The sequence below is a fragment of the Pavona decussata genome, unplaced genomic scaffold (genome assembly GCF_977016875.1).
Source record: "Pavona decussata unplaced genomic scaffold, jaPavDecu1.1 SCAFFOLD_181, whole genome shotgun sequence".
Lineage (NCBI taxonomy): Eukaryota > Metazoa > Cnidaria > Anthozoa > Scleractinia > Agariciidae > Pavona > Pavona decussata.
In genome coordinates, this window is record NW_028145591.1 from 170,456 (window position 1) to 188,965 (window position 18,510).

General features: G+C 39.7%; 2 protein-coding genes and 2 pseudogenes across 3 annotated transcripts in view; 2 read left to right on the forward strand and 2 right to left on the reverse strand.

The window, feature by feature from the left end:
• The window catches only part of LOC146463032 (uncharacterized), a 31,992-nt gene that overhangs the window by 6,133 nt on the left and 7,349 nt on the right, over positions 1-18,510 (reverse strand). Inside the window, exon 1 of one of the 2 annotated variants that reach the window (XM_085084904.1) lies at positions 2,176-2,544. The exons of the other annotated variant lie outside the window; for it this stretch is intronic. Coding sequence (XP_084941030.1) covers positions 2,176-2,199 — 24 coding nt within the window. The 5' untranslated portion in view covers positions 2,200-2,544. Of the gene's footprint in view, positions 1-2,175; positions 2,545-18,510 lie in introns of those variants that run through there. 2 annotated transcript variants of the gene reach the window in all.
• LOC146463034 (uncharacterized) lies at positions 10,953-12,034 on the forward strand. The gene has a single exon (XM_085084916.1). It carries the CDS (start codon positions 11,578-11,580, stop codon positions 11,995-11,997), a length of 420 nt encoding a protein of 139 aa, XP_084941042.1. The 5' UTR covers positions 10,953-11,577; the 3' UTR covers positions 11,998-12,034.
• LOC146463035 (uncharacterized) lies at positions 12,034-12,756 on the forward strand (annotated as a pseudogene).
• Positions 13,825-15,602, reverse strand: LOC146463036 (uncharacterized; annotated as a pseudogene).

Genomic DNA, 18,510 nt, shown 5'->3' on the forward strand with positions numbered 1-18,510 from the left:
ACTGAGATGCAGTTAGATGACAGTTACGATAGATGAGTGTACTTAACATTGGACTTACCTTCCCGAAAATGTGTTGCTTGAAATTATTGCTTAAAACTCTTAACAGGAATATTATGCATGAATGATTACATCTTAATTTGCCTCCCACATTCTTTTCTCCTACTTTCCATTTTCTTGACTTTACATTTAATTTCTTTCCTTTATTTTATGTCCTCAATAGAATGTCCATTAACTATTGTGTTCAAACTTGAAATCTTCAAACATCCTTTTATGCTGCATACTTCTATGCTAAATTGTTTTTTTTTTTCTTCATTCCTTTTTTCATTCTTAAGGAGGTTCCCAACAGCTTTTCTAGCATTGGGATGGATCTTTTCAAATCAATATTTCGCATGGAAGGCTTGCTTCGATTTCCGTCATACTATACGACCTTTTCAACTTCTGATCAAATTGTATGTTTTTGTTGGTGAAATGCTTGTTGCTTGGAAACTAGCCTTCCATGCAGTCGTTTTTAGGGGACTCGCATGAAAAACGACTGCGTGGGAAGCTACTTTGATACCAACAAAAACATACAATTTGATCATTGAGTGAAAAGGTCGTGTAGTAGGACGGAAACCGAAGCAAGCCTTCCATGCGAAATATTGATTTGAAAAGATCCACCCCAATGCCAGGAAAACCGTTGCTGGCTTCAACAAAGCCTCAGATCACAATAAGAAAGCATACATGTACTCATGTTACAATCACGCAAGAAATCAAAACAAAACTTTGACTTCCATTCGTTTCTGTCTTAACATGGACTAATGGAATTATTTGAAACTATAATGAATTACAAGTCCAACTGAATAGCATTGGAGCGCGCTTCATTTATGAGACCCCGTCATGCTTTCTTGCGGCCTAATTAAAGTGGATAAATGCCCGTCCCTGGGGAAGGCTTCTCTAAAGAGCGTGTTTGTCTTAAGAGCTAGAGAGTGTTGGTATTTGTACGAACAAGCACGATCACAGTTGGGATAAATGAGATCGCGAGTCAGTACTAAATATAGTAGGAGACGGACGCTAGAATCCGCCGTTTCGGTGCTGTACTCTAAGATCATTCGTCCACGAGTGTTCAATTCTATTGTTGTTATATTAGGACAACAGTGAGACAAAAGAAAAAAATATGTCGTTGGGACCCACTCGAGTACTATGATCTATAGCGTCACGTGATTTGTGATGTGGTCCGGTACTGGAGAGCTAAAAGGAATGAGTAGGAATGGAATAAGAAATAAAATTAACAGAAAAAACACCTTCAAGTCGTCGACAGGGTCCTGCAGACGAGTTGAATACAATTGCCTTGTTTGTAAGTTGGTGATCAACAAGATTGGATCAAACTGGATTTAGATTAATATGATTGCTTCGTTGTGCAATTACACTAGACGCAGTTTGGTCACGAATTTGATTACACTGAGAGATTAACTCAACAGAAAAATGGCAAATTTACACAACAGAAAAAAAATCTGACACGATCAATGTGAGCAGAGAAAAACAAATTTAAGGCCCGGATTGTGAAAACAATGAAACATTATTTACGTATGTGTACTGACCGCCTGAGTATTGCAGACTTACCAGATTATGAGACTAATGGAAGCCACTTTTTAAAGGAAAATAACTGAAAGGAATAAAACCATGGAACGCGCAATACAGCTGTACGAAATAAATAGTGGGACATCTAACCTTCTTTTATAAAGTTGTTCCATGCAATCCTGTGGTCTCTAATAGGCCATTTTCATGATGGCGCCATTTGTTAATTGACTACAACCACCAGAATTCATTTCGTTTTCCTTTTCAAATTCAAATTTTGTAATCCCAGTGGACAGCAAAGAACAATAGCTCTAATTTGCACGAGAAGGCAAAAAAGTGAAGGATTGTAGTAGTTGTTGTCAACTGACGCAATAGTGAAAATGTCCTATTGTACTGACTCCTTAGTGAACTGATTGGTGTTAAATATATGCGATTCGTGCATGTCATTTGAAAACGTATTTATTTTAATTTGGAAACATACGCAGCACTCATGTGCCTTACGGTTGACTTTTCTTGTCCGGCTTTAAGCGTTTTAGTACAGTTTGTTCAAATCAGTTGTTATTAACTTGTTTCTGGACGAGATGACTACTTATATTACAGTAGGCACTAACTTTGGCTCACCTCCGTTGTGCTTCCTGAGCACATACCATGAAGTATATCTATTTCAACTGTCAGGTTTTACTGGTATTGTTCCTAGTATCTGATGTGATTAACCAAGAGTGTTCAGAAGCTTCAGTCCTAAGACTGTCCTATGATCTCTTGTTTAATGTCTTGTCTGCGGCCGGCCCTGGCGCATTTCGTAACCAGTAGTTTGTGGTTTTGTGGTCCTTTTGTTCTTGAAAGCTGTGTTTGTTTGTAGTTCGTTCGAAGCCAAATAAATGTCTGCGCAAGGAGAATTGAAGTATTTGACCCACTGACGTCCGTGATTGAAGAAAAGTCCATTAAAATCACCGATAAAGGAACTAGCGGAAGAAAACTTCTTCTCAAACAAATTTGTTAACCCCAGAAATAAGGGTCAATTCTTAGGTAAATTTTGACAAGGCCTAGCTATTTAACTGTCACTGGATATGCCATCAAACTACTTTCTTGATCGTTTCGAAATCTTTTCGGAGAAAATCGCAATTGATATGAGGTGAACAGTTCCAACACACGAATCGACTGTCGTGGGACACGTCTGACCTTTTATAACAAGAATACTAAGAATAAATCCAATTTAGCCTGACTCACCGGCACAGGTATTTTGTTAATAGCTTTCTTTGTTATTCACCTGTGATTTGACTCGACAGGGAAGTAACTGAGGCCGTGAGGGGTGGAGGGGGGGTTCACTTTTGGTCTGTCGGCACTTGGTCGAATTTATGCAGTGACATGCCAGGTGGAGGGAATACAATAAAATCTGCAATTCCACAGCGACAAACCGATGAGTGGTGCCGGATCACTTGTAGACCTGGATCAGCAAATTACTTTAAGTACAAAATACTGATGGCAGACTGATCCCAACGGCAGAGGTGACAAGCTTGATAGAATAAAAAACAAAGGGTAGAATAACTGAAATATATTTGTTTTAAAAAACAAAATAAATTTTGCCCGATATTTTGGTTTGCAATAAAAACCTTCCTTGGGGAAGGAAATACCCTGGCGGGGGGAAGGGGAGGTGAATTGTTGGTGAGGCTGTGTGGCTCGGCACTTCAAATCATATTTCAGCCGAGAATACATGCCAGAGGTTTTTGAGCTGTTAAGCCTTCGCTCACAAAAAAAAATTGCCGTTCTCGCCGTCGTGTCGCGTTCTAAATCGAAAATGCAACGGGTGTCAGTCAGTGTAGTGGAAAATTTTGAAGATGTGACTCGCGTTTGACAGTGTGTTTTGAACTGAGCATTCGAGAAAAGCTTTCTCAGTTCCTGGGAAGGAAAGAAGAAAAAAGAAAAGAAACTGAAGGCAGTGAAGAATCTACCAGTAAACATCTAGACGAGAATGTGAAAGCGAAGCTGACTTTTGAACTTATATCAGGTTTGGCTGTTTAGTTTGAGCTGATATGGAGGTCTTGATGTTCATATGTTTTTATTTTGTTTAGAGCTTGTGATCATTCAAGAAGCTGGGGAAGTTCCGTGCAATAATTTAAATTGATTACTGTGACATTTTTGAAAGTTCATAACTTTGCTCTACTTTACGCTAGAAATATGCGTTATTGACCAAGCGTGAGGTCAAGATGGCTGGATATTGGCCAAGTTCTTTTTTTGCGTTTTTCGAGGTCCATAAAAACACAAAAAAAGAACGAGAGCAATATCCAGCCATCTTGACCGAACAAGTTTGGTCAATAAAGGATTTGTTATATGGCTTTACCTTCAAGTTAAAACTACAACAACAAAACTGCTCTTCTCGGAAAGAAATTCTTCATAGCCGGCCGGTGCAAGATTTATTTTCAGTGCATCTTTGGATTAGCATGTAATCGTGGGAAATAAAATCAACCCTATCTAAAATACTACACGCAGAGCAACTCACCGATTCAACCCACATTCTTTGTAGCTGTAACAAAATTTTCACCACACCAGGACGATTCCATTCTCTTTCCTTGTTGGGATTAACCTTTCGATGCCAAGCGGACGGGCAACGGGTAATCCCGAGCGGGCAAGATAGCTCCCTCTTGCCCGCTCGGGTAGCCAATCACAGCGCAGGATTTGACTCATCTTGCCCGCTCGCGGAGCCAGCCATATAATAAATATAATTATTGCATCACAGGAAAGCTAAATCAATATACTATACAATTATCGAATGGAAAAGGCGGTAGCGAAATGATTGCTACACGAAGAAATGATGCTTATTTTTCAGTCCGGTGCACAGCACAGCAATGTCCACATACCGCATATTCATTTCGATCGGATAGCGAATTTTATTACCACAGGATTTCTGCGGTAAAACAATGGAAGCTGTTACGGGGCAGCCAATCAAAAAAAAATGTTTTTTTCGATTTTTCCAGAGTCTCTCCTGGCGACCAACCGCTGGCCAAGGAGCCTGACGACTCTGGGTACTAGATTGGCGACTCGTGCAAGTGAGCAAATCATCACATGCAGTGAAAATTACATTTTTTAATTCAAAAATACGTTTTATGATCTTTTATTTTCCCTTGATCTGGCTCGGTAATCAATTTAAATAAAGTTTACCTTCTCTTAGCGAGGTAAAATTCTTAGTTTCTTGCTTGGTTACCTTGGAATCTTGTCAGAATTCAAAATAATTTCAACGGCTTTTCTACGATTGACGTCCACCAAAACTTTATCCGAGTCTTTTGAAGGCGATAGGTCGCGTGTTATTGGTAACCGCTGTAATCCTGTGCTGTGGCTTGTCGATTTCATTCAAACAGGATTTATGCGGTAAAACAATGGAAGCTGTTACGGGGCATCCAATCCAAAATTTTAATTTTTTCGAATTCTCCAGAGTCTCTCCTGGCGACCAACCGCTGGCCAAACTCGGAGATTAAACTGCAAGCAGTCCCTTTCTGGATAGTCGAGAGGTCGCGCGAAATAGCCGAGCCGAAACAACTGGAGCGAACAAGCGGAGGGGCGCTTGGGAAGAGGCGGGAAAAAGGGGAAAGGAAAAGTAAATAAGTTTTGAATGAGCAAAAGTACGCCAACGAAACCGGTGCAAAAACGCGGGAGAAAGCCTAAAGCGCAGGATGCTTCTGATTTTTGCCGTGTATGCAAGGTATTAAACTTTAAACGGAACGGTGATTACCTTTCGTGCGAAAATCTGTATAAATCTCAGAAGTCCGACACAGAAAATATCCCCTCAGTAAAATAATTACTGAAACCAGGCTCTTGAAGTTTGTTTAAGTTCTGAATCTTCTTTATCGTCCCGTGTTTGCTCATAGTGTGCGTTGAAAATAAGATGATGATAATGCTGCAGAACGGTTGACATTCATCCGCGAAAACATCAACGTTCCACAGGAGAATTTATAAAATCAAAGGAAAGCGGCCAGAAATACAACAAGGAAAACCAAAAACCTGAAGAAATGTTACGGTTTAAAAGACTTGCAAAGTCTCCTGGATCGGCATCAGAAAAGAGACGGAAAGCTGGAGAAAGCGAGCGAGGGGAAGAATCGACAGATCGCCGAGAAGCTGTGAAAAGGCCAGCGAAGCGACCATTTTTAATGCCGGACCAGAACATCAGGAGCGAAGAGGAAGAATCGCCGAGCTTGGGCATTGATCCGCGCTTCTTTGAAAAGCCAAAATCTCTAGAAGTTGTGGTGCATTTGAATTTTTCTTCAGAGCCCAGAGTAAAAGAAATCGACGACACAAACGCCTGAAGTGTAATTAAGAATAATAATAATAATACTGGGAAGCGGAACAACGACCATGATCTAAGCCGTGTTGGCAAAGTGTTCCAAACACACTGAGGATGTGTGTATGCCACCGGACAACCCTGACTGTTTGTATCACCCAAATTTGCCAAAGTGTGAAGACATCAGGGGCGTGAATACGGAATCTTACGAACAGGACTTTCGAAGATTAAGAGCCTGATTATATGAGCCGGGCTGGCTCGGTTTGTCGGGATCTCGACATATCGGTTAAACACACGAAAATTCAAATTAATTGCGTTGCCGGGAACCCAGCTAACCGGGCTGAAAATTTTCCATGTAATCGCGCTTGCCGAGCCAGCCCGGCTAACTGAATCGGCACGATGACAGCGTGAACATCATTACGCATGCTCACTGATGCCCTTGTTCCCTCCACTACGAATGCAAAATCTAAGTGGACGAATGGAATGATTGACGACCTTCTTCGTTGGCTTGGTCAGTTTAAAAGTAGTATGGAATATCGCAACGTGGACTGCCCTATCGATGTAAGCTTCTTTGGGCCAGAAACCACTTCTCCCATTCCGGAGAAAATTGAGGAATCGGAGAAAGAAGAGCTGTTTAATATAGTAAAGAACGAAAAAGCTATGATCAAGAAAGGTTATTCCAGGGTAATGGTAAAGATAAAGGAATTGCGACAACGTTTCAGTATTAAATGCTGTAACAGCAGGATCTAGAAGTGGTTCTGGGGAGTTGGACTGATGTGGGGTCGTAGTTGTTCGCAAAGGTCGTCGAATTCTTGCGGGGTCATTCTAAAATTTCTTTTCCAGTCTTCTTCCGGTGATACCCCGGTAAACATATTCTTCCACCACTGATCAGTTCTTCCGTTGTTGAACCATGTTGAACGTTGCTTGCGACGGAGCCGTCGAAGTTTCAAGTCCTTGCATTTCCTCAGGATTAAATTTCTCTTCCGAGCAAAGTGGGCCACCACCAAATCTATATTCCTCTTTCTATATAGCATGTAAAGGTACATTAGCCTGTGGAACTGCATAAATGAAATATTTGTTTACAAATAGAGTTTTTATGTCCCTACCCGAGAAGTTGTGTTATTCATTCAATTAATATGAATTTTAGACAAAAATGAGTAATTATCGATTCAGGACAGGTTGAGTGGTTGGGGGCATTCCTTTGTACCCCCTATAGAGCGCATTGTAAATCGCGTGGGGACCCGGAGTTATGTCTCATTCTGCCTCGCTACTTCAGTGTGAAAGGACGTCGAAAGTTTTTCGCTACTTTAATGCGAAAGGACGTTGAAAGGTAACATATTTTGTTTTCCTTGTCTTTTCTCCGCTGTAATGTCTTCCGACTTGCCCCGGGTTTTGGTTTGGGGTCACTCTTTCGTTGATTTTAATCTTGCAAGCCGTGCACGTGTTAGCTTGTCGGGGCATGGCGGCTGCAATGTCCCTAAGCTTTGGTCTTACGATCTTGTTATAGTTTCTCGCTTACTCCCGGATATAGTTATCCTAGAAATCGGTACCAATGATCTTTCTACTGAGGAGCACTCGCTTATAGCTGCTTCCATCGAAGTTTTGGTTCGTTTACTGCACGATCGCTTTTCGGTAAAAGCGATATTTGCTTGTCATGTCATCCCGCGTCGTTCGCCATGTGCTTTCAACGACAAGGTGGCCGTCTGCAATGAATTAGTTCGTTCACTTTTAGCGCCCCTTCCTTACGTTTTTTGTTGGTTGCACTAGGGTTTTTATAATAAGGCTGGAAAGTTATTGTTAGCCGATGGGGTTCACGTTAATCGTTTAGGACAGTATCGTTTTTATCGTAGTTATCGTGCCGCCATTTTACAGGCTTTGTCTTTTGTTTGACCTTTTAATTAGCCATTACCTTCCCTGTTTTTATTTAAATGCCTGTTTATCCCTTTGTTTTAAGTTATTTTATGTGGGTCACGCTTCTGCGGCGCCAAGTTTGACTCCTTTTATTGTTTGATATCCCCTCTTTGTTTTTAAGTGTTTGGGCTTCAACAAGTGTTTAATTTTTTCTAGGGCCTCAATACTAGGTTATGTAATGTTGAAGGATTTGGTCCTAGTTTATGCTGTGGAAACGGCTTTGCTCCTTCAATTGTTATTGTTCTTGGGCTTCGATCCAAGGTTATTTTATTTTGAGGACTTCGATCCCCACCTGTTGTTAATTCTTGGGTTTCGACGTAAGATAATTTTAATTTGAGGACTTTATTCTTGGGCTTTGATCCAAGTTTATATTATGGTGAGGGCTTCGATCCTCATTTGTGTATTTGAGGACTTCGATCCTCGATTTTTATTAATTCTTGGGCTTCGATCCAAGTTGATCTTAGTTTGAGGGCTTCGATCCTCATTTTTGTTTATTCTTGGGTTTCGATCCAAGTTGCTATTACTTTGAGGGCTTCGATCCCCACTTTTTGTTTTACTTGGGCTTCGATCCAAGTTTATATTATGGTGAGGGTTTTGATCCTCATTTGTGTGTTTGAGGACTTCGATCCTCAATTTTTATTTATTCTTAGGCTTTGATCCAAGTTGATCTTATTTTGAGGGCTTCGATCCTCACTTTTTAATTTTACTTGGGCTTCGATCCAAGTTGATCTTATTTTGAGGGCTTCGATCCTCAATTTTTATTTATTCTTGGGCTTCGATCCAAGTTGATCTTATTTTGAGGGCTTAGATCCTCACTTTTTAATTTTACTTGGGCTTCGATCCAAGTTGATCTTATTTTGAGGGCTTCGATCCTCACTTTTTATTTTTACTTGGGCTTCGATCCAAGTTGATCTTATTTTGAGGGCTTCGATCCTCAATTTTTATTTATTCTTGGGCTTCGATCCAAGTTGATCTTATTTTGAGGGCTTCGATCCTCACTTTTTATTTTTACTTGGGCTTCGATCCAAGTTGATCTTATTTTGAGGGCTTCGATCCTCAATTTTTATTTATTCTTGGGCTTCGATCCAAGTTGATCTTATTTTGAGGGCTTCGATCCTCACTTTTTATTTTTACTTGGGCTTCGATCCAAGTTGATCTTATTTTGAGGGCTTCGATCCTCAATTTTTATTTATTCTTGGGCTTCGATCCAAGTTGATCTTATTTTGAGGGCTTCGATCCTCACTTTTTATTTTTACTTGGGCTTCGATCCAAGTTGATCTTATTTTGAGGGCTTCGATCCTCAATTTTTATTTATTCTTGGGCTTCGATCCAAGTTGATCTTATTTTGAGGGCTTCGATCCTCACTTTTTATTTTTACTTGGGCTTCGATCCAAGTTGATCTTATTTTGAGGGCTTCGATCCTCAATTTTTATTTATTCTTGGGCTTCGATCCAAGTTGATCTTATTTTGAGGGCTTCGATCCTCACTTTTTATTTTTACTTGGGCTTCGATCCAAGTTGATCTTATTTTGAGGGCTTCGATCCTCAATTTTTATTTATTCTTGGGCTTCGATCCAAGTTGATCTTATTTTGAGGGCTTCGATCCTCACTTTTTATTTTTACTTGGGCTTCGATCCAAGTTGATCTTATTTTGAGGGCTTCGATCCTCAATTTTTATTTATTCTTGGGCTTCGATCCAAGTTGATCTTATTTTGAGGGCTTCGATCCTCACTTTTTATTTTTACTTGGGCTTCGATCCAAATTGATCTTATTTTGAGGGTTTCGATCCTCACTTTTTATTAATTCTTGGGCTTCGATCCAAGTTGATCTTATTTTGAGGGGTTCGATCCTCAATTTTTATTTATTCTTGGGCTTCGATCCAAGTTGATCTTATTTTGAGGGCTTCGATCCTCACTTTTTTATTAATTCTTGGGCTTCGATCCAAGTTGATCTTATTTTGAGGGCTTCGATCCTCACTTTTTATTTTTACTTGAGCTTCAATCCAAGTTGATCTTATTTTGAGGGCTTCGATCCTCAATTTTATTTATTCTTGGGCTTCGATCCAAGTTGATCTTATTTTGAGGGCTTAGATCCTCACTTTTTATTTTTACTTGGGCTTCGATCCAAGTTGATCTTATTTTGAGGGCTTTGATCCTCACTTTTTATTGTTACTTGGGCTTCGATCCAAGTTTTATTATGGTGAGGGCCTTGATCCTCATTTGTGTGTTTGAGGACTTCGATCCTCAATTTTTATTAATTCTTGGGCTTCGATCCAAGTTGATCTTAGTTTGAGGGCTTCGATCCTCATTTTTGTTTATTCTTGGGCTGCAATTCAAGTTGCTATTACTTTGAGGGCTTCGATCCCCACTTTTTGTTTTACTTGGGCTTCGATCCAAGTTTATATTATGGTAAGGGCTTTGATCCTCATTTGTGTGTTTGAGGACTTCGATCCTCAATTTTTATTTATTCTTAGGCTTTGATCCAAGTTGATCTTATTTTGAGGGCTTCGATCCTCACTTTTTAATTTTACTTGGGCTTCGATCCAAGTTGATCTTATTTTGAGGGCTTCGATCCTCAATTTTATTTATTCTTGGGCTTCGATCCAAGTTGATCTTATTTTGAGGGCTTTGATCCTCACTTTTTATTTTTACTTGGGCTTCGATCCAAGTTGATCTTATTTTGAGGGCTTTGATCCTCACTTTTTATTGTTACTTGGGCTTCGATCCAAGTTTTATTATGGTGAGGGCCTTGATCCTCATTTGTGTGTTTGAGGACTTCGATCCTCAATTTTTATTAATTCTTGGGCTTCGATCCAAGTTGATCTTAGTTTGAGGGCTTCGATCCTCATTTTTGTTTATTCTTGGGCTGCAATTCAAGTTGCTATTACTTTGAGGGCTTCGATCCCCACTTTTTGTTTTACTTGGGCTTCGATCCAAGTTTATATTATGGTAAGGGCTTTGATCCTAGTTGATCTTATTTTGAGGGCTTCGATCCTCACTTTTTATTTTTACTTGGGCTTCGATCCAAGTTGATCTTATTTTGAGGACTTCGATCCTCAATTTTTATTTATTCTTAGGCTTTGATCCAAGTTGATCTTATTTTGAGGGCTTCGATCCACACTTTTTATTTATTCTTGGGCTTCGATCCAAGTTGATCTTATTTTAGGCCTTCGACCCTCATTTTTGTGTATTCTTGGGCTCCGATCCAAGTTGATATTACTTTGAGGGCTTCGATCCCCCCTTTTTGTTTTACTTGGGCTTCGATCAAGTTTATATTATGGTGGGGGCTTCGATCCTCATTTGTGTCTTTGAGGACTTCGATCCTCAATTTTTATTAATTCTTGGGCTTCGATCCAAGTTGATCTTAGTTTTAGGGCTTCGATCCTCATTATTGTTTATTCTTGGGCTTCGATCCAAGTTAATGTTACTTTGAGGGCTTCGATCCTCACTTTTTATTTTACTTGGGCTTTGATGCAAGTTTATATTATGGTGAGGGCGTTGATCCTCATTTGTGTGTTTGAGGACTTCGATCCTCAATTTTTATTAATTCTTAGGCTTTGATCCAAGTTGATCTTTATTTAAGGGGTTTTATCCTCAATTTTATTTTATCTTGGGCTTCTATTCAAGTCGATATTACCTTGAGGGCTTCAAACCTCACTTTTATTTTACTTGGGCTTCGATCAACGTTTTTATTTTGGTGAGGGCTTTGATCCTCATTTGTTTTTTCTCGGGCTTCAATCCCATTCTATTTGAGGGTTTTCATCCTTATGTACTGTGGTATGCACCAGGCACAACTTCATTGTACTTCGAGGGCTCCTGGCTTTCTTTTTCACTTTCCTTTCAGATGCCTCCTAAACAAACAAGGCAAAAGGCAGCACCTTTGGCCACCTTTAAGTTGTCCAAGTTTCAATCAACCCAACACGTTGCCACTGCTGTTGTTCAGCGCTCAGAAGCAGGTGTCACCAGAGATCAGTCAGATGGAAGTAGTCCTGCTCACAGTCAACCAGAGCTTCTTGCTGGATACAATGGCCCTGGTCAGGACGTTTTGCCTGTACTTTCTAGTGTCATCGTCAACCAGATCTTGGCCCTTGTTATGCAAGAGGTCACCAACAACCTTGCTCCTCTACTGCCTCCAATTTCACATTCAACTTCACAGCCACCTTCTGCTCCTGGTCCATCACATCCACTGGTAGCTCAGGCCTTGAGCTCGATTCTTGTTTTATGGAAGCTTGCTTACCACTGGACAAAGTTGACAAGTGTATAGGCATTATATCAGATTTTCTTAAAAGGAAGAAGGTAACCTTGCGGGAAGTCCAGTCCCTCACCGGATTTCTCAACTTTGCTTGTTCCGTTATCGTTCCAGGTCGGGCCTTTTTACTTTATAGTCCAGATGTTGAAAGGTTATGGGAAGGTGGGTTTCCGACTAGACAGCCGGCTACCTCTGACCTTACCTATTTTGCACAGATTAGTCCAGGCTGCTGCTGTGGTGGCCATCTTTAGGGAAAATGCAGCTCTTTTTTTGGCCATGTGCTCTTTAGCTTTTTATGCCTTCCTTAGGGTTGGTGAAATGACTGTTGTGTCGAGTAATAAGCCGGACGTGCCTCTGCAGCTTGATCAGCTAACTCAGCTTGTTGATTCAAAATAACATGTTGTGGCACTTAAATTGTCTTTTCGTAATTACAAACACAGCTACAATCGTCCTACCTTTTCTTTGACAATTTCTTGTTTAGTGAATTTTTGTCCGGTTAATGTAATGTTGGAGTACCTAAGCATAAGCGGTCATCAGCCTGGGCCACTATTTGTTTCTACTAGGAGTCAAGCAGTTTCCAGGGAAATGTTTGTTAATTTCCTTTCTAGAGCCCTTGTTCATTGTAATTTAGACCCTTCTAGGTATAAGGGCCACAGTTTTAGAATTGGTGCCGCTTCTCATGCAGCCGAACAGGGCTTCACTGAGGCACAAATTAGTGGATTGGTCATTGGAACTCAACAGCATTTCGCATTGCCAACTTTCCCAACTAGGTAATATCTAGCTACATATAGGCTGTATATTCTTTGTGCCTTAATTTGATTCAATAGAAGCAACAGGGGCTTGGAATCAGGAGTTTCTAACAGTTACTATCCTTATCTGTTCGATGGGGGTATTAGTGTATGTCTTGCAGGGGCAGCATACATTAGTACCCTTACGTTACTAATGTATTCCATTCAACATTGTATAATATTTTCCTTGACCAGCAATGTTGCTTAAAAGAAGGTTGCAAATTGTCTTGCAGGGGCAGCAGTTTCACCCCCTTTTTAAGTTAGAGGTAACTTGTATATGTCTTTCGTGGGCAGCATACATTGGCACTAAATCACGTTATTGAGTTGACCAGCAGTATTTCTATAAAGAGGGTTTTTGAATTGTCTTGCAGGGGCAGCAGTTTTTAATCCCTCATTTCTTTTATGGCTTACTTGTGTATGTCTTGCAGGGGCAGCATGCATTAGTACTCTCAGGTTATTAATTTTCCATGTTAAACATTTTAATCTATAGAACTTTTCTTGACCAGCAATATTTCTATAGAGGTTTCAAGTTATCTTCATGGGCAGCAGTTTCAATCCCTCATTTATTTTAGCAGTTACTTGTGTATGTCTTGCAGGGGCAGCATACAATAAGTATCTTTATTCCTTAGTCACCAAATTTGGTACTGTTCTTGTTTTCAGTGGGTACTGCATTGCCTGGGGTGGGGCTGCATCATTGCTTTTTCAATGATGCTTTTGGCCTTTTTGTGCCCTCACCTTTACTGGGCTGAATATTTTTATGTAGCCAATGTGGTGAAAGTATTTTTGATAAACTTATTTTGTACACTAGTTTTGTGATTCTGTTTATTACAATTAAAGCGGCTATGGGGTTTTCCCATAGCCATTTTGACCCATATGGCATTTGTGTCTTTATTGCCCAGTAAACAGAGCTCAGCCAATGCAGTACCCCAGTTTTTAGTAATATAACCGAGGGAAGGACATAAATACAGAAAATAATGCAGCAAAGTTCTCCATTAAGCTTATTAAAATCAGTCGACGCTTTCTAGTTGTAGCCTCAATTTTTTATTTATTTTATTTATTTTATTTATAAACTTCGCCAGAGGAGAAAAAACAACAGGAAGAAACCTCTGACAGGAGAGAACTCAAAGAACGGTAAGTTCCAATAACGAGACTCCTTGCATAAATGAAATTACAGCATAATAATTAAGTATTGACAACTAATTAACAACACATTTTAACTAATAATACAGGTAATGATCTGCTTTGATGATGACATTTTATGCAGACACTTTTGAACGTTTGAGGTACTGCGGGATCGTACACATTTAAAGTCAAATCTAGGTAGTATGCCCTCAAATTAGTTTTAAATACATTTATAGATTTTGTATTTTCCTCAAGAAGTCTGGAAGTGTGTTAAATGCTCTTGAGGCTCTTGAGTAAAAACTGTTCTGGAACGTGACAGTCTTAGCTTTAGGTAGTATATCTAGTAATATACTCTTACTTGGAGCAGAACGCCTTGTAACTCTAATAGGTTGAGATATCTTTTAAGATATAACACCAATTTTAAAAAATTGGTGTCAGAACTATTAACAATAGATTTATAAGTGTAGACTATATCCAAGTATTCATGCCAATAGCACAGAAGGATAAGGCCTGTGAGTGTTAGGCTGTTTTTATACGAGATACCAGTCCTGTAGGGTAGTGAGAGTATATATTTAGTTGCACGTCGTTGTATTCTCTCGATAATTTCGATCAGTTTGACTGACTGCGGGGCCCATTCTTGTGAACTGTATGAGAGGTTGCTCATCACTACTGTATACAGTGCTTTGCAAGCAGATTGATTTTTGACCTCAAGTGTCGACTTACGAATAAAACCAAGCATCCTATTAGCGTTAGAGGCAGCCGCTAGTACTTGACTGTTCCATTTCAAGTCCTTACATACTAATATCCCGAGATCGTTTTGAGCATCAGTACGTTTGACTGGTGTATTTTAAAGTAAGTAAGGTGTTTCCACTAGATTGACATTTCTCGTTGTAGACATCACTGTACATTTAGACTGGTTGAGATCCATCCTCCAATCATGACACCATAAAGTGATTCGATCGAGGTCTTCCTGGAGTAGTCGTACATCATCATCGTCGTGATGGGACGGTAGCACTTGGTGTCATCCGCGAATAGTGCTACGGAACTATTGACAGTGACTATGACCAGATCGTTGACTTTGAAAAGATTTTGAAAACATCTATTTAAAATTGCCGCCAAAGTCCGCGCCAAAACTGAGCTCGCCCCGGGCTGGCTCGCCTCATATAACACAAGGCTAGAAGTCATCCCGGCAAACCGAGCCAGCCTGGCAAACCGGGCCAGCCCGGCTCATGTAATCAGGCCCTAAATCAGTACTTTGAACTTACAAGGAAGATGACCCAGTACAAGAGAAATGTTTTGTTTTGGTTTGTTAACGATTGTTTCAACAGGGACTTGGAAGATGAGTTGAAAAAGAAAAAGCTGATGTAATACAAAGAAACTTTTTATTCATTATCTACTATTGTGTTGTAATTGTGAATGCGTTCGATTGATAATGAAGTGGAATGAACAGTGTTGAAACTTATTCCTTATTGTTGTCTAGCCCATACGCAATGCGCTTGTGCAAGAAGAATAAGGACGGTATGATACACTCATGATTAAATTGCAACTGGTTTTCATGTTTTTAAAAGTTGAAATACACATTGTTAAAGAAGTTCAGCTGATTGTTATCCGCGCAAAATGCTGCCGGAAGAAGGAGAAATGTTACCGGTATTTGTAGTCTTTGGAGTCTTTACTCATGGATTAAAGAACGAGGTATATTAATGTGTAGCGTGCTTGTTCCTGAACGAGGTATATTTAGGCGTAGCATGCTTTTTTCTTCTCATTGATTAAAGAACGAGGTATATTCGTGTGTAGCGTGCTTGTTGCGGCTCAATGATTAAAAAACTGGGTATATTAATGTGCGGCGTGCTTGTTTCGGCGTATGGATTAAAGAACTAGTTATATTCTATATTTATGTGTCATGCTGATATTGGAATATCAGAATATCACAACAATATCAAAATATCAAGACATCATGGTGATATAAGAATATCAGAATTATCACGATAATATCAAAATATCATGGTGGCATCTGGTGATATTGGAATATCAGAATATCATGATAATATCAAAATATCAATATAATATAACAATAGCAAAATATCAAATCATTTGTGATATTTTGATATTCTGCAATCCCGCACCTTAGTGAGTTTTTCGCTATCACAAAGCTTTGAAATATAATGGATTTACAGACCTCATTACATCTTTTCCCGACAAGAGGGCTTCTGTTGCTAGATTCTGTTACCCTTTGACAACTAAGCCGCCGAGTTGATCGCTAAATTTCCTAGTGATCTGAAATGTTGACATCCAAACGTGTGAAGAAGTCAGTGTCAACTCTAGCAGCCAATTTAGAGCAACAGCTCAACAATCTCAAATCTAGAATGTCAAATCTAAATAAAGTTGACACATTACTTCAGCCTATTTCTAAAACACAAGCGTCTTATCTTAAAGACACTACAGGCTTAATCAATTTTATTGAAAAAACTAAGTCAACAAGAATACATTCATTGTATCAATGGACGTTACAAGCCTATATACAAATATACCACACGAGGAGGGCATGGCTTCAGTATGCAAAACATACGATAATCTTCACAGCAACAACCCTTTCATTTCCACCCCATACCTGAGAGAAATGCTAACATTCATTCTCAAATAAAATTCTTTCCAATTCAATGGAAAGAAGTACCTTCAATTCAAATCCATGGTACAGCTCGGACAACTCGGAAGCGACAACTTGGAAGCGACAACTCGGAAGCGACAACTTAGAAGCGACAACTCGGAAGCGACAACTTGGAAGCGACAACTTGGAAGCGACAACTCGGAAGCGACAACTCGGAAGCGACAACTCGGAAGCGACAACTTGGAAGCAACAACTTGGAAGCGACAACTTGGAAGCGACAACTTGGAAGCGACAACTTGGAAGTGACAACTCGGAAGCGACAACTTGAAAGCGACAACTCGGAAGCGACAACTTGGAAAAGTATATTACAGGGGGGGATTAAAAAAACTAGCAAACTAGCAAAGTATAACAAAGCTCTTTTAGATTCTTAAATTTTTTCTGAGACCCCACCCCCCTCTCTTAAATTGTAATAGAATGATATCCCTCCAGGAATAGGAGCGACAACTCGGAAGCGACAACTCGGAAGCGACAACTTGGAAGCGAAAACTCGGAAGCGACAACTTGGAAGCGACAACTCGTGACCCTTATCGGCTTCCGTACAGTTACACATCAAACCTGTCTGACAGCAGCTATTGTTTATGGACCAATCGGAATTTTCCGTTGCTGGTGCGACGGGAACTTTACTTTCCGCCTCTCCCCATTCTCTTCTCGTTTAATTCTCCTCGCTCCAGTCTCGCTGCGCTGTGAGCGCTCAGATTGGCGACGCGTGCAAGTGAGCAAATTATCACGTGCAGTGAAAATTAAATTTTTTAATTCAAAAATACCTTTTCTTCCACTTGATCTGGCTCGGAAAACAATTTAAATAAAGTTTACCTTCTTTTAGCGAGGTAAAATTCTTAGTTTCTTGCCGGGTTACCTTGGAATCTTGTCAGAATTCAAAATAATTTCAACGGCTTTTCTATGATTGATGTCCACCAAAACGCAACTTTATCCGAGTCTTTTGAAGGCGATAGGTCGCGTGTTATTGGTAACCGCTGTAATTTCGTGCTGCGGCTTGTCGATTTTATTCAAACAGCAAGTTCAAATAAACATATCTTGGGCAATATTTATCATACAGACATTAGAAAGGTCTCTTTAGAGCTTACTTTGTGTAGGTTTTGAAGAGATAAAGGCAGCTTCAATGATTAGCAGTGAGAAACAGAAGCGTTTCTGTTGGCTTTCGAAACTATTTTTAAACTCATCGATGAACGTGACGCCTACCTTTTGTCAAATTAGAACAGCAAGGCCACCAACAACCTTAAATTTCAATTACGTCATTACAACTGACCAATCAGGTGTTTTTCTTAAAATAGCCGGCAGTATGGCCACGCGCTAAATTTAGATTGAAAAAAACTATCCTTAGAAGAGAGCCATGTATGGGGGATATGTTCTTTTACCTCATTCTCTCCTGGCATTACTTATGCCTTTCTCTCTAGCCCCCACCCCCCCGTGAGCTTGCTCGCAGGCTGCGTCCTCTCGGGTTTCATATCCCGTCGCAACCTCTTCACGTCCCTGAGAGCCAGAGAGGGAAGGGTATCGAAGACGATAAAACAGGTCGGAAATGATAACAAAAAACTCAGTTTTTTTTAAATATCTTATTCATCATGACACAAGTTACATTTAACTTATAAAACCTTAAAAAAGCGAACAAAGTTACAAAATATACTACCTAAAATATATTTCTTCGATGTGGTTGCAACAAGGGACATCAAAAAATAAATCATTATCAATATTAGCTATTATCACCCCTTAAGAGTTTCTACTGTTATTGACCAAGAACAGAACGAAAGAAAATTGTAAATTTTCCATTGTGCACTTAATTTGTATAAATTGAGAATAATGAGAATAATAAAATGAGGTTAAATATAATAAAACGGCTAAATATTTCGAACAACTTAGAAGTGGTTAAATGCGAGTAAATATAAATGGCTATACGGTTTGTTTTTATGCTTGCAAATGCAGCATTTGTTATTT

What these genes read in the sequence shown, in the direction of transcription:
- LOC146463034 (XM_085084916.1), top strand. Translation starts at nt 11,578, where the DNA reads ATGCCTCCTAAACAAACAAGGCAAAAGGCAGCACCTTTGGCCACCTTT.